We start from the raw sequence: 16,422 nt of genomic DNA on the forward strand, positions 1-16,422 counted from the left end.
ACCTTATCAAGTAAGTTATTTAATTTTTAAAACAAGTTGTATCAGATTGTATCAGATTCAATATATCAGTTGATTCTTAGGTCAGGTTTTAGGTTTTAAAGGTATTGACTTTTTGACCAGAAGGTCAGAGGTTCGAGTCTACTGGTTACTACTCATTTTAACCATCTTTGCTTTTGGTGTCCATTCTTGTCTACTTCATAAAGATGAAAATATTATGGTTGAGGGGTGGTTGCTGACTTATGGTTTTGCAGCATGAAAATAAGTTGGCGTTGTGCCGAGGTGTAGTAGTAACATGGTTGAGATGAGGAGTCTGGCATGACCTTTTCATCTTTGTTTCATCTGTTTTTGTTTTTTCTTATGTTTGCATTAATTACTATGCCTGTTTGGACATACTCTGTATATTCATTTGTTTGGGAAAAATGGATTAGTTTTGTACATTGTGTACCCTTGAATACATATTTTATGTACTTAATAAGTTCCAGGGAATTAGACAGTCGCATAAGAGCCAAATGTTGTATGAAATCTGAATGATACGAAGTCCATATTTTTGGCAGTCAAAATTCGGTACTAACAGGGAAAATACCGAAAATTACCGGTACCGAACTGGTACCGGTATTGGAAAAACGGTACGGTATCGGTATCCGAAATTGGGTAAATTTGGTACCGATACTTTTCGGTTCCGGTACGGTTCGGTACCGGTTCCGTCCCGTGCTCATCCCTATTGTAAATAGAACAATTGCAACTAAAAAATTTACATATTGGAAGGATATTGCTACTAAATATATGTTCATTTGGAGCACTATCAGTATGCTCGTGAGGTCAAACTAGTGTTTATCATATCCGTTGCGTCTACGTACTTTCCTGCAATATTGAATCACAATATTGATACGTGAGCATTCATATCCTATCTTTTATATATTAATAGTGTATCCCTGACTAGTGCTCGAGTATATATGATTATGCATGCTTGTATGCTTAATTTCATCGTTAGATAGTTTTGATGAATCATGAGTTTGATACATATGCTACTGAGATAAGGTATATGATATGCATGTCGTTGGAAAGCTGGCAAAAAATTAATAACTTTTCATTTAGGAATCGTGTGATTTCGATGAACGGATTAAAAGATATGGTCAACTGAATTATTATTAATTCTAAAATTATTATTATTACTATCGTTGTTATTATCGTCGTTATTATTATCTAATAATAATAATTATTATTATTATTATCATTATCGTTATTAATATAAGTATTATTATTAAAAATTGTTATTGTTATTATTAAAGTTATCATAACTAGAATTATCATTTTATTATAATTAATATCATCAGTAGTAAATATAAATATTGTTATTATTATTAGTAGAATAATAATAATTATTATCATTACAAAAGAATACAACTTTTACTTATTATTATTATTATCAATATTATTTTATCAAATAAATATGTGATGCAAAGATATTTTTATCACACGCAATATAATTACATTAATAATACATACCATTATATTTTAAGTGAACTTTATAAATTTTATTACTTGAGATATATAAAAGTATATTTTTTATCATATATAAAATTTAATATAAATTTTTATTTATTAATCTCTCTACTTATTAAAGCAAAAGCTTAAATAAGTAATAATTTTTTCAAATAATCGATCTTGATCATCCATTTTAACTATCCAAATAATTAAGACCGTTAGATTCAATCTCGAAAAGATTATTACCTAATACAATTTTCAATTACAATGAAAATGACATCAATAACCTCATTTTAACCAACATTTACAAGTTTACAATAAGTTAACTTCATTTAATTAATTACTTAATTAATACGTAAAATCAAATCAAATTTCAAACTTTGAAAATTGCATTGAAATCGTAACAGTTTTCCACCCCCTGACCATTATATCCGGGATTATTATTCATAAATTAAAATTTAATTGATTGATACGGAGTACAATTGATTATATATACAATTGATAGTCCTTTTAATATTCGCTCAAAATCACACCCAAATTAACAGTTCTCTCATTTAGGCAAATCACTTAATTCAATAGAATTACTAACGTTTCTTTTAATATTCGTTGATTAGGGTTTCATTTGTTTTGGAAATCTGTTTAAATGGGTAACACTCACATCGTCATGTTTATGGGATCCGATAACAGTAGCCGGGATTCATGGCTGGTAAGTTCGATTTTTTAGTACCTTAATCTATGGTTTACATCACTTTAATGTCTTACGTTTGATTTGTAATATTTGAAATTTTCTTATGTTAGCATCAATTACGGTTTCAACTATTAAAAATGATAATACATTCTGTTCCTGAAAGATATAATTAGGGTTTTCATTATCAATGTATGACTGCCATATGCAGATGAGTTATCTTTTCCCAAATTACTTATATTATCTTAACAATTGTTATAATCTGTAAAAATAGAGAAGTATGGTGTTCCTATACTTTTGAACCATTCAATTCAATCCAAATGTTCTTCAGTTACTAATCTTACCAAGCTAATTGTTTTTTATCACATGATTAATAATTTCATGTTTTTTTATTGCAGATTAATATACATGGATTTATGATTGACAATAAAATAGCACAGCTTATGATTCTTAAGTATGTTATTTCTCTACCGACGTTAAATTGGCATGTTAAAAAATTTTATTGTTCATTTGATTATAATAATATTGTATATAAGATGTTATAATCTATTGAGTTAAGTTGATCAAATAAATAAAAGGATGATTATTGTGTTCATAAATAAAGTAGAATTATGGTGTTCGTATATTTGTTGTTATTTTTATCTTATGATGTTTATTATACGTTTTTACTATTAAATGTTATAATCACAATTTTTAAAAGCTGAATTTTCTTTATATTAGTGTAATCATATACGTAGTATACAAGATATGAGATATTTCATCTTTTAATTTGATTTTCTGAATAAATATCTTTTGACGGTTGTATTCTTTTTGTTATTAAACTTGATTATTACAAATAAATATCTATTATTTATGTTGCTTAGATTATGGGTGCTCAGCTACTCATGTTCCTATGCATCAATCCAACTCGAGTGAAATTTGGACTGAATATTAAATTTGTGTGCACTGAGGAGCTTCATGGGCGTGGCTACGAAGCGGGCAAAAAATAATTCATCGAACTAATAATAATCGACGAGCAGGTAATGAATTTTGTTTTTTTTCAAGTAATGTTGTTTAAACTTTTATTTACCTAATCATGATCTTATGCAGAGCAGTTCATTATTTACATATTATAAGCATGTTTATAATCATGTTTGTATTTACTATTTTATCTATTTAATATATATGCAACTTTCTATTTACCATCAATTTTTTTATTAGGGTATGCAGTTCTAACTAAATTTTTGTTAGTTGTTTATATAGAACCTCATGTTTATAACTGTTTTATTTAAATATGCGGGGCCAGAATAGGGCTAAGCATTAAGAGTAAACTAAGGTCTAAGTTGTAGAATTCTATGGTTGAGGATGGTATCTACATCATACGAGATTTTTCTTTTACGAACAACCCACTTAGGCACAGAGCAATCCATTTGACCCATGAATGCAAACTGATGTTCTATGGTAAGTCAATGGTCAACTTGGTTGTTTCATCTGAATGGAATTGGTTATACATTAGTACTTTTTACCGATCTCAAATCAATGGCACTAGAAGATGGTGTTATTGTAGGTTAGTAATTAGTACTTTTTTCTATAATTATTTTAAATTAAATATGTTTGATAAATTCATAACTGATTATTCATATTTATTTGTTTTACTTCAAATGTTATGGGTAGGGCCAATGGTTATGGTGAATTGAATCAGAATGGTACAAGGCTTAAAGTTGAGTTGGTCGAATTAAAGTAAGTATTCGTTCTATTATTCTAAATTTCTATTATTCTAATATTATTTTATTAACTTCTACTACCTTTATTATCTGTGAATATATATAGGTTAATACATGATTTAAATAAACATTAGCATCTTATTATCCCCTTCTTTTTGTAGATTACAAACATGCGACATTTGTAAACCGGTTCATGTTTCTTGCATTCATTTGTAAATGGGTTCAATTGTGTCTAAAAGGAATGGTAATTGTGTGGATGTAGTTTTCTCACATTTTTTATGAATCCAGTATTAGCTTATAACCTTAATAGTGTTTATATTGACTCAACTTGAGTTTTTACGAATTTTTTGATGTCACAGTAATAGACACTTTCACACTGAAAACTGTTGCTCACTTATCATGTCTCACCTTTTTGAAAGAAGATTGAAAAGGATGTTGCTCCCACATGGTTGTTTGTAAACACCGCACTCAGCCATCACTCACCACTTCCATTAAGATGAGAAAATTTCAGATGTGTGATTTTACCTACTTGGGCTTTGATTTTGTTAATTTCAGTATTAGTCACTAAATTGTTTGCTACATCCTATATCTAAATTGGTTGTAATTCATCTTCAATTGATTAATTGTTGATTCGTCATAAACCTGATAGAGCTGTTATGATTGAATGTGATGATTGTTCAGGTTGGTTTCATGTGAAATGTTTGATAACACCATTGTAAATGGTTCCTGAATGCAATGGGTTTATGACATAACAGCTGATGGAACGAAATTCGGGAAAAATGTAGAGTTAGCGCAGGTTCCGTATGAGATGTAAATGCAAAGAAATGCTAAACAAAGGCTACTTTCCAGTGATATTGGGTTGTTCAGTTTGAATGGTATGAATGCTCTATCAATTAACTAATCATTATTTTATTGTTACATTTTTTCTGATAATTGGTGTTGTAATGTATGTGTTATTTAGTTTGTGAATAGATTTTGAAGGTCTCTTTTGATTTCGGGTTGTTAGTTTATGATTGTTGAAGAAGCACCACAAATATTTAAGCTTAACATTGACAGGGGCGGTATAGTTACTATAGGCCCCCAATTGCAGGATATATATGCTTCTAAGTTTTACAGTTATCTTTATTTATACACTTTACCATCATACAAGTATCAACTAATGGTATGATTCCAAAGTAAGGAGCAAGGAGCCCTGCCAAGAATTGCATTTTGACGATATTAATCTTAACCTTTTTTGTTGTATAATGTAGAGGTAGAGTCGGGTCAGGCCAATGGAATAATGGGTTTGAACGGGTGACTTATGTCCATTTATAGTAATAGTGGAGCAGTTTATGACGTGTTTTGTCACAATCTTTTTATATGATTTGTTCGGTAATTGTAATCACAAAACTATGTTTTTCAATCTCAATATGATAGTCCAAATAAAACTATTTAGAATTATTTAGAAGGTTGTAAGAAATAAAAATACATTTGGGACAAATTCGAATCGGTTTTCAAATAGAGCTGTGACAATTTACGGGAGTCAATTTGAGAGTTAGCAACTTAGCATTGTGAGGAATTTTATGGTAGGGTAAAATGAACAACACAATTATCATTTTCGTTTATAATAAATAGCATGAATTATACATCAATCCCATATTCTGAATGTATGGATGCTTATTAGGACTTTTGGATTTAATTATTATTTCATGATATTTCTACTTTATTATAACAATTCTCTTTAAAAAGTTCCCGCGAATTCGCGGGTCTTTGACTAGTAAATGACTTATAATATTTACTCTAATAAAATCTGATAAATATATTTAAATATATAAAATGACTATATTTAAGTTATATAATAAACATGTATAGATTCTAAAAATCATTTTTGGATTATATGACTTTTGCTAATGTCTGCATGATAATCTCGAGCATTAGGATTGTGATACACTACGACTTGACCTAAATTGTTAGACAGGTATTGACCAACGTATAAATATATATATATATACTTAATATAGGTTCGTGAATCCGAGGCCAACCCTGCACTTTTTCAGTGCCGTCATATACATAATTGCTACGAAATACAGTATTGTGAGTTTCATTTGCTCCCTTTTTAAATGCTTTTGCAATATATATATTTTGGGCTGAGAATACATGCGCGGTTTTTATAAATGTTTGACGAAATAGAAACAAGTACTTAAAAACATTCTACGACTGAATTATTATTTGTACATATGAGTGTTCCTGTACGTTTATACAGATGAGTGTTCCTGTATGTTTGAAGATATCCTACATGCTTTTTGTTAATGCCGGTTACCAGGTGTTTATTCGTATGAATGATTTTTGCAGATGAGTGTTCCTGCAGGTTATTTATGAAAATGAAATCTTGTGGTCTATTAAAATTACTGAAATGATTGTTTATGATAAACCTATGAACTCACCAACCTTTTGGTTGACAATTTTAAGCATGTTTATTCTCAGGTATTAAAGAAATCTTCCGCTGTGCATTTGCTCACTTTAAAGATATTACTTGTAGTCATTCATGGCATATTTCAAAAGACATTGCATTCAAATCGTTGAGTTCAATAAAGATTATTATTAAATAAATGACATATTAGGTCATTTATAGTTTGGATATTATGAAATGGTATGCATGCCTGTCAACTTTCGATGTAATGAAAGTTGTCTTTTAAAAACGAATGCAATGTCTGTAAAGTGTATCATATAGAGGTCAAATACCTCGCAATGCAACCATATGTTATTGTATTCGTCCTTATGGATTAGGACAGGTCGCTTCAATTTTGACATAAGTCCCAAAAATGCCCAAACTAACCAATAATCACTAACACAAGTGAAGATGGCCCTAATACGCGAATTAAACCAAATCACAAGTGTTGAACACTTAGCTTACCCAATGTGACACATAAACTGTAACAAGTTAGAACCGAGAGGTATCAAATGTCACTTTGTGGGATACCTAAAGGAAACAATGGGTTAATACTTTTAGTACCAAGCTGAAAATTAAGTGTTTACTGCTCGGTTTGTTGAATTCTTTGAAAGAGATCTTCTCTTACAAGAAGTCAGTGGGAGTAAAGTAGATCTTGAAGAAATTTAAAAATCACAAAGTAACATACCTTCTTAAGGCACTAGCCAACCGCACGTTGAAGCTGAACACACTGTTGGTGAGCCAGAACGTGTTGCACCTATATTTCATAGATCGAGTAGAACTCCTCATCGACTTGAGAGGCTAATTCTTCTGATTAATTCAGATAAACCTCATCTAAGGGATAATGATGAACCCCCTAGCTACGGTGAGGCCATATCAGATCCAGAATCTGAAAAATGGCGAGATGCTATGAAGGCAGAGATGCAGTCCATGAAAGATAATCAAGTATGGGACTTGATTGATCTTCCACCCAATTGCAAGTCAATGGGGTGTAACATGGGTCTTTAAGAAGAAGGCTGACATGGACGGTAATGTAAACACTTTTAAGGCTCGGTTGGTGGCAAAAGGTTATACTAAAACTCAAGGAATTGATTATGAGGAAATGTTTTCACCAGTCGCGAGCATTAAATCAATTAGGATACTTATTGCTATAGTTGATTTTCATGATTATGAAATATGGCAAATGGATGTCACAACCACTTTTCTAAATGGCGGCCTAAGTGAGGACGTATATATGGTTCAGCTGGAAGAGTTTGTAAATTCAAAGCATCCTAATAAAGTATGCAAGCTTCTAAAACCCATTTATGGATTGAAACAAGCATCTAGGAACTGGAATCTTAAGTTTGATGAGAAAATCAAAGAGTTTGTTTTTCTCAGAACAGAGATGAGCCTTGTGTTTACATTAGAGCTAGTGGGAGCAAAGTTGTCTTCTTGATCTTATATGTTGACGACATACTACTTATTAGAAATGACATTCCAACTTTGCAAGATGTGAAGTCTTGGCTTGAAAAATATTTTTCCATGAAGGATCTTGGAGAAGCTACTTATATTCTTGGAATCGAGATCTATAGAAATAGATCCAAAAGGCTTATTGGTTTAAGTCAAAGTACAAACATTGACAAAATCTTGCGTAGATTTAGCATGCAGGACTCTAAACACGGAGCATTACCCGTGCAAAAGGGTGTAATCTTGAGCAAGTCTCAAAGTCCTATCACACCTGATGAGATAAGACTAATGAAAGGTATCCCGTATGCTTCGGCTATAGTTACCATAATGTATGCCATGTTATGTACTAGACCCGATGTCTCGTTAGCTTTGAGTTTGATGATGAAGAGCATTGGATGGCTGTTAAGAACATTCTTAAGTATTTGCGGAGAACTAAAGATATGTTCTTGGTTTACGGTGGTTTGGAAGAAGAATTGAGTATTAAGTGCTATACTGATGCTAGTTTCCAAACTGATTGAGATGATTCTCGATCCTAGTCAGGGTATGTCTTTGTCATGAATGGTGGGGTAGTTGAGTTGATTGGAGGAGCTCGAAGCAGAGCACAGTTACACAGTCTATGACAGAAGCGGAATACATTGTTGCCTCAGAAGCTGCACAGCAAGCTGTTTGGATTAGGAAGTTTATTGCCGAACTCGGAATAGTTCCCATCATTGAATCCCCTATGGAAATGTACTGTGATTGTTCGAATGCTATTATACTTGCGAAAGAATCACATGTACGTAAAGGTAGCCGACACATTCTTTGAAAGTTTGACTACATTCTGGAAGTCGTTGAGAGGAATGAGATTAGTATTCTTAAGGTTCATACAGATGATAATGTGGCTGACCCGTTCACAAAGCCCATGACACACAACAAGCATGATGATCATGCTAGTACTATTGGACTGCATTATGCTGCTGATATTTTTCATTTGTAATTTAGTATTTGGATATTTTGGAACATTAAGCAGTTTTATGTTAATGAATTGATATATAGTTGGTATGGTCATTTTCATTTATATCACTGTGTTCTATATTAGCACGTTTAATCCATGAATAATTGTTGATTATTCAACATCTCCATAATCGATCATGTTACGAGTAATATAACATACGTACAAGTATTATTATTGTTAGAAAGCAATGTGTGCATTATTTCTGCATATCCCAAACGTACATAGACCATGTCTATTTATAGACTAAACCCCTAGTAATGACAAATGGACCAAGTCCAAACACTAGAAATACATGTTATTAATATAACTTGATTATATTAATAAGTTATTTGGGTTTGGACTAGCATTCATTGGCGTTGTTTGACAGCGTAGTGGACTATCCAAAGAGACGGTCATACCCTTTGATCGTAGGTTTCTCTCATTTCATCAGTTTCTTCTAGAAATGTGTACTGTTAACTCCTCTTTTGTTTTTATATCCATGACAATTATTATGGTGTAACTGGATCTCATTGGAATAAATTAATCGTGTGCATGTTTCATTAAATAATTTATTATTTAATAATTTAAATATTTTATAAAATAATACTACGTAAAAGATTATTATTTTAACTATCCGCTGTGTTAATCTGAATTGTTAAAAGTACGTAATATTTTCCTTCATTTTTCACTCATTTGATTCGGTCGATATCAATCAGATTACTCATGAACCAGAACTGAACGAACTAAACATGAAATTCATTCAAGATGGTTTCAACATCATACTGCAACTTCGATCAGTATAACACGTTTAGAATCCAAGAAATGTCGATACGTCAACATCTTCTAAAAGAGTAATCAAATAGACAACCACAACTGTTTGGTAGACCCGTGGTTGGCTTCTCAGGCTTCTTTCTTGTACTTCAAATGTACTCCAAATTTACAAGCTTTGTACTACAACTTCTTTTTGTAATTTTGTCCACCTACCAAAGATTTTCATAGAAGTGTTTTTCAAATGTAGTTTGTTTGCTAGATTGAACAACTACATGATTATGACAACATGTTTGTGATAAATGATGTTTCTATTTGTGAGAATATATAGTTAATTAAACGGTTTACAAGTTAAGAGCATGATGTAAATCTACTATCAATCATGTAAAAGTAGGCCCATTTGATTTTGACTTGATTATACGGAGTAAAATATCTAAAAGACTTACCTAAATATTTGACAGATTGTTTAAAACTAAATATTTGATATACACATGTATACTTGTAAGATATTTACAAATTACAACCAATGAAGCACAATATATTACATAAAAAGACTTAAAACTATTTCAAGTGATCAAGAATCTACATAGAGAAACAATCACTACTAGCAGCGGTTATGGTGGTGGGGAAGCTTTTAACCGGCGGAGCAACTCTTAAATGACCACTAACTCCCTCCCATTTCCGCTTGGATGATGGTCGAGGGAGGTCTTCCGGCACAATTGTCTCCAGTGAATTCAATTGCCACGCTGGACACATTCTCTTACCACTCCATCGCTTCGCCTTTACTTTCGACTCTATAACGTCTTTTGGCTCAATAGCAAGTGCGTAATCATGTCTATTTCCTACTACACCTTCTATTTGTAGACTGATCATCATGCATACCACTCCAACTGCACATTGGTTCCTCCAAGAGACTTCCCTTTTCGGTGTACACAATTTCAAAACGAAAATGTCAAATACAAAATCAATTTCAAGTTTATTTTGGTAAACATCCTGTTGAAAATGAAACATATTTCACATCCCTTATACGGAATATGCCGTAGCCATGTGCATTTGGGTCTAATATAATTATGGAGAATGATAAACGTAGTCCACCATAAATATCTTAATTCTTTATTTATAACTTATAGTTGCCGTGAATAAATATTTATATCAAATTTAAATAAGAAAAGTCGGTATTAAACTAGCCCTAGAAGTTACTTTTAATTTAATGATCGACTTACAATTATAGTGTTGCAAAATAGACTACTTAGGTGTAGTGGGTGGTGTTGTTTCTCATGCTCTTATAATATTTTGATAAGTACATGTTAGCAAGAGCATTGCTAACATGCATCGTCGGGTCCACAAAGCAAAATGGACCGAAAAGTAACTAACTATATGTTCAATAGCGTCTAAAATTAACTGGACAAAGACGGCTACGTCTCAATCTTTGTAAAACTAACATACCTGGCGGAAGCAAGCGGCTGAGTGGTGGTGAGGGGGGCGGTCAGTGGCCGAGGGTTCAAACAGCAACTGGTTGTTAAGACCATCTTTCTTTTTGCTCTGTTTTAACTGGGAAGAATTAAATTATGCCCAAAGTTATAGGAAGTGATGAATCCATTGAAGTCTTTTATAAGGAGTCACTATACTATGTTGGTCAAGTACTCAACCATCAACTAAATTCCACGGTTCTCCCACGTGGGCTGGACCCACTTACCAATCAACTAACTACTAGTCTATTTTCCGTAGAGAAATAAGAAGTAAAAAACAAAATACAATTGTATAGTTTTACATTTTAATGAGCAAAAGGAACTGTTTTATCTAATATGAATACCAAAAAAAAAAAAAAAAAAAAAAAACAAACTACAATTATATAGTTTTATTTCTTTTACTTATATATTAAGAAAAATTGTTATTAATTACATTTTTAGAATTATATTATACAAAAAAATAAATGAAGGATAAATAAAACTTGAAGAAATGTCTAATAAATAAAAATGACTAAATTACAAAAATCATCCCTGTGTTTGTTAGTTTTAGGTGTTTTAGTCCATATTTTTACAAAGCTGCAATTTTCATCCTTAAATGCATACAAATGTCACAGAATACAAAATAGTCCCTCATACTAACTTTTGTTAATTGACTGTTAAGTATACGACATGTACACACCACGTGCATATCTCCTCAAATAAACGATCCATATTTCTATTCCTATAATCTCTATGTAAGACCCAAATATTTCACCGTACATATGTGTAAATATGATCTTTGAAGTGTGGATGTTCGTTTCATAATTTAAAAAGAAGGCAGAATCTGGTCTGGGCGTTTGGCGCGCCACGCGGCCTTTTGGCGCGCCGCGCCATTGGTCTGTGACAGATTCCCTCTTTTTAAAATTAGATATTTTGGGGTAGATTGGTAAAATCACATGGGGTCCGACTTTAAGGCCCTAAACCAGTTGTTGGGGCCTCATTAACTCCATTTCCATCTACTTCAACCTCTTCCATTCAATTCTAGAGAGAGAGTGTTAACCTAGTGTGAGAAAACTCATTTTTGGAGAAGAAGAAGGAGGATTCTTGCTTAAACTCATGTTCTAAAGTTGTTCATCTACTTCCTAGCTACGTTTTGGTGGTAGTGGTATGCTCTAATCTTGATTTCTTGATACAATTTTGTGTAAGGGTTAGAGTTAGGGTTTATGGTGAACTTAAAACCCACTTTGTTAATAAATTGGGTGTTGTGGGTGAATTTGGGTTATGTTGACTCAAAGATGATTAACTAGGATTTTTCAAGTATAAATTGTTGTTAATGAACCTTAAGTAGTTAGTGAACCGCTAGAACACCGATATATATGTAAATGGGTGTTAAGTGGATTAGTGGATGACCCGAAATGGGTATGTTGACTTTAAATTGGTCAAATGGGTCAAAATGGACCTAAGTTAATTAACGGTTGTGATTAATGCATAAACCTAGTGTTAAAAGGTGTTTTAAGACCCAACTTGGCTAATGTTAGGGTTTTGGCGAAAGATGACCCAATTTTAGGGTTAAGTGTCCAAATGGGTCAAAATGACCTAGTAGTGGTGAGTGATGTGGGTTTGACCAACTTGAATGGTTGATTGATTATATGTACTTTGTAATAGGTGCGTTACCTTGAAGTTTCAAGCTTGGTTTATCGATTCACCGAAGGCGTAAGGTGAGTGGAATAATTATATGCGTAGATATATAATGTATTTATTTGTTGTAGCGTGAGATGTGAAGTGTCGATGTGCTAAGACACCACATTTCACATGACGAATGAAGTGTCGATGTGCTAAGACACCACTCAAAGCAATGTGACGGGTGAAGTGTCGATGTGTTAAGAAGCCACCCGGGGGTGAAGTGTCGATGAGTTAAGACACCACCCGGAGTGAAGTATCGATGTGCTAAGATGCCACTCCAAGAGATTAACGGGTGAAGTGCCAATGTGGTAAAGCGCCACTCGAGGTGAAGTATCGACGTGTTAAGATGCCACCTCAAGTAAAATGAAGAGTGAAGTGTCGAAGTGTTAAGACACCACTCGGGATGAAGTGTCGACGTGTTAAGACACCACCCAGGGTGAAGTATCGACGTGTTAAGATGCCACCCGTGGGGTTAGTGTACGAAGTGTTAAGTGCACTAATGGTAGTTATGAACTTCGACGGTCTTTAAACACCGTTCCTTTGTTCGATTGGTTAACCATGGTTATTGTGTTGTAGTGTATGCATATTATATTTGTTAAAGTTAAATATGCTATTGTTATTCTAGTTTGGTTATTGGAGGTTATACCTTGTATTTATGACGATAAGCTAATTGTGTTTGCTAGCATATATACGGTATGCGAGTAAGTGTTTACAAATACATATATTATATATGTAAGTGTGTAATTATTGCATTCACTAAGCGTTAGCTTACCCTCTCGTTGTTTATCTTTTTATAGGCTCCGGCGTGGACAAGGGTAAGGGCATTATTTTGAATTAGAGATCCCGCTTTGTTGATTGGGGACGCATTTTGGATTTAGTTAGCTTTTGGAGTTTGACCGAGGCTTGGGTAGTTTAACCCCAAACACCGTGCTCGTAGTGTCATTTGGAAATTAAACTAACGTGGTCGAAACTCAAACTTTTGTATGAAACTCGTAAAACTGCTGATGTGGGCCCTACTTTGTAAAACTTGTTTTATGTTTGAATCGTGTTAGTTTTACATATTGGAACTTGTTGTTAAAAGCGTTTCGTCTAAATATGTCAGGAAGTGGCCAATCTTTTTCACGTTTAAAGACTTTTTGGACAAACCAGTTTGGCGCGCCGCGCCATTTGCTGAACAGAGAAATAAATTTTTTTTTGTGACATTTTAAGCGGGTTTGTTCGTGGTTTGGTTTGGGTTGTTACAAGTGGTATCAGAGCATGGTCTAAGGGATTTAGGTGACTTGAGATAGGCGCCTAGACTTAGGCTTTTTGTATGCGCGTTATGCGGGACTTGTAGGACTTTGGGTCGGATCGGGTTTTGGTTAGTGCATAGGTTTATGTGAACTAATCATGCGCTATTGTTTTGTATGGTATTTGAAATCGTCGAGCGAGATAGACGTGGTACTAGTGAGTTAATGCGATGTGCTCGCGTAACGATGATTAGCTACCATTGTTACGGGTTCAAATCGTGTCAAACAAGCGATGTATGATGATTGTTGAGCAAGATGGAGTAGTGTGGTGTATATGTATATACATATGTGTTACATCCCTTCGTTTCGGTGTTTAACCTTTTCCGTTTTATAGAATGAAGATGAGAAATGGACACGACACCAATGATGGAAGTACGAGTGAGGACGTTGAGTTTACGGCCAAAGTTGAGGCCATCTTTAAACATCAAAAGGCGGAGTTCCTCGAGGATGTTAAGAAAATGTTTCTAGATACGATTGACGAGCAATTAGTCAATGTAGTCAAGGAGCAAGTGAAGGCCATTCTTCATGAAGATAATGTGGGAAGACGGGACTTTCTCTATAAGAACTTCAAGGATTCTCAACCTCCCACCTTTGAAGGTGAACGAGACCCTCTAAAGAGTGCCCGTTGGATCTTCGATATGGAGAGGGCCTTTCGTACTTGTGAATGTCCTCACGAAAAGAAGACAAGGTACGGGTGTGGTATGTTGAGGGGTGATGCTAAGTTGTGGTGGGACGCAAAGCTCCAAGTTTATGGTGAAGAGCAATGCATGGAATTCACGTGGGATGAATTCAAGTCCGAATTTTTCAAGGAATACCGAACTTCGGCCGACCTTACTAGGCTTAAGGACGAGTTACGTTCCTTGAGGCAAGGGTCAATGGATTTGAACACTCTCAAATCCATGTTTTTGTCCAAGACCCAATTTTGCCCGGAGTATGTCGGGAATGATAAGATGTTGAAGGAAGACTTTTACCGAACGTTGAATGATTGTTATCAAGATAAGATTAGTGTAACGGTGGTGAAAACTTTTGATGAGTTATTTGATATGGCCAAGGGTTTCGAGGCACTCGTATTGAGGAAGAGCGGCTTTACTTTTGGCAAGAGAAAGAGTGAAGGTTCGAACCATTCGAATTTTTCGAACAAAAAGAACAAAAAGGGTTTCGGTAATGCTAGTAGTGGGAAGAAAGGTGCTTCCGGGGATTTTTCTTACTCGTGTTATAATTGTGGACAAAAGGGCCACATGGCTCGTGAATGTCCAAGTTTATCCTCCGCAACCAAAAATCACTTATTTCAATTGTGGTAAGGAGGGGCACAAAAGGCCCGAGTGTCCCGAGTTGCGCAATGATAATGTTAAGCGGTTAGAGAAGGCGGCGGGTACGGCCAGGGGTCGAAATTATTTGATGACCAATGATGAAGTCAAGCAATCTAAGGAAGTCGTCTCAGGTACTTTCATGGTTAATTCTAATCCGGCAAGGATACTCTTTGATAGTGGTGCTAACTTGTCGTTCGTATCACCAAAATTTGTTTCGAAACTTAATAAACTGTTAGCTAAGTTGAGTTGTCCGGTAGAAGTTGAAATAGCGGATGGCAATACAGTGCTAGTGGTGGACGTGTGTAAAAATTGTAATGTTGTGTTTGGTGCCGAAAACTTTAAAATTGATCTCATCCCGATGACTTTGGGTGATTTCGATATCGTTGTTGGTATGGATTGGCTCGATCATAATAGAGCCGATATTGCATGCCACGAAAAATTTATTCGCGTGAAGACCCCAAGTGGGGGAGAGATGATTATTCATGGCGATAAGCGAAGAAGACTCGTGCCGATATGTTCTTTTGCACGGGCACGTCGTATCCTTGTTAGTGGTGGCATGGCTTTTCTTGCCCATGTTGTTGATACTCGTGATGAGCCACCACCCATTCGTGAAATTCCGGTGGTTAGTGAATTCGAAGACATTTTTCCGGACGAGTTACCGGGTGTTCCGGCGAAAAGACAAGTTGAATTTCGCATTGAGTTGGTTCCGGGAGCTACTCCCATTGCTAAAACTCCTTATCGTTTAGCGCCGACGGAAATGCAAGAGTTGTTAAATCAAACCCAAGAGTTACTTGAGAAGGGTTTTATTCGACCGAGTGCTTCGCCATGGGGCGCTCCGGTTTTATTCGTGAAAAAGAAGGATGGTAGTATGCGGATGTGCATCGATTTCCGGGAGTTGAATAAAGTGACGATCAAGAATCGTTATCCATTGCCTAGGATTGACGATTTGTTTGACCAACTCCAAGGTGCAACGTATTTCTCTAAAATCGACCTACGGTCCGGCTATCACCAAATGCAGGTCTGTGAGGAAGATATCGAGAAAACGGCTTTTCAAACGCGTTATGGGCATTTTGAGTTTGTAGTTATGCCTTTTGGTCTTACGAATGCACCGGCAGCATTCATGGATCTTATGAACCGAGTGTGCCAACCTATGTTGGACAAGTCGGTGATTGTGTTCATTGACGACATACTAGTCTACTCGAAA

General features: G+C 34.5%; 1 protein-coding gene across 1 annotated transcript; it reads right to left on the bottom strand.

Moving 5' to 3' along the window:
- Positions 1–9,950: 9,950 nt before the first annotated feature.
- Positions 9,951–11,061, bottom strand: LOC139844412 (protein CHLOROPLAST VESICULATION). Its single transcript, XM_071834643.1, has 2 exons — positions 10,935–11,061; positions 9,951–10,407 (listed from the first exon to the last, which is right to left on the bottom strand). The coding sequence occupies exons 1-2, from the start codon at positions 11,015–11,017 to the stop codon at positions 10,071–10,073; spliced, it is 420 nt and encodes a 139-aa protein (XP_071690744.1). The 5' UTR covers positions 11,018–11,061; the 3' UTR covers positions 9,951–10,070.
- Between the last annotated feature and the right edge of the window lie 5,361 nt (positions 11,062–16,422).

This window comes from Rutidosis leptorrhynchoides, chromosome 4 (genome assembly GCF_046630445.1).
Source record: "Rutidosis leptorrhynchoides isolate AG116_Rl617_1_P2 chromosome 4, CSIRO_AGI_Rlap_v1, whole genome shotgun sequence".
Taxonomy (NCBI): domain Eukaryota; kingdom Viridiplantae; phylum Streptophyta; class Magnoliopsida; order Asterales; family Asteraceae; genus Rutidosis; species Rutidosis leptorrhynchoides.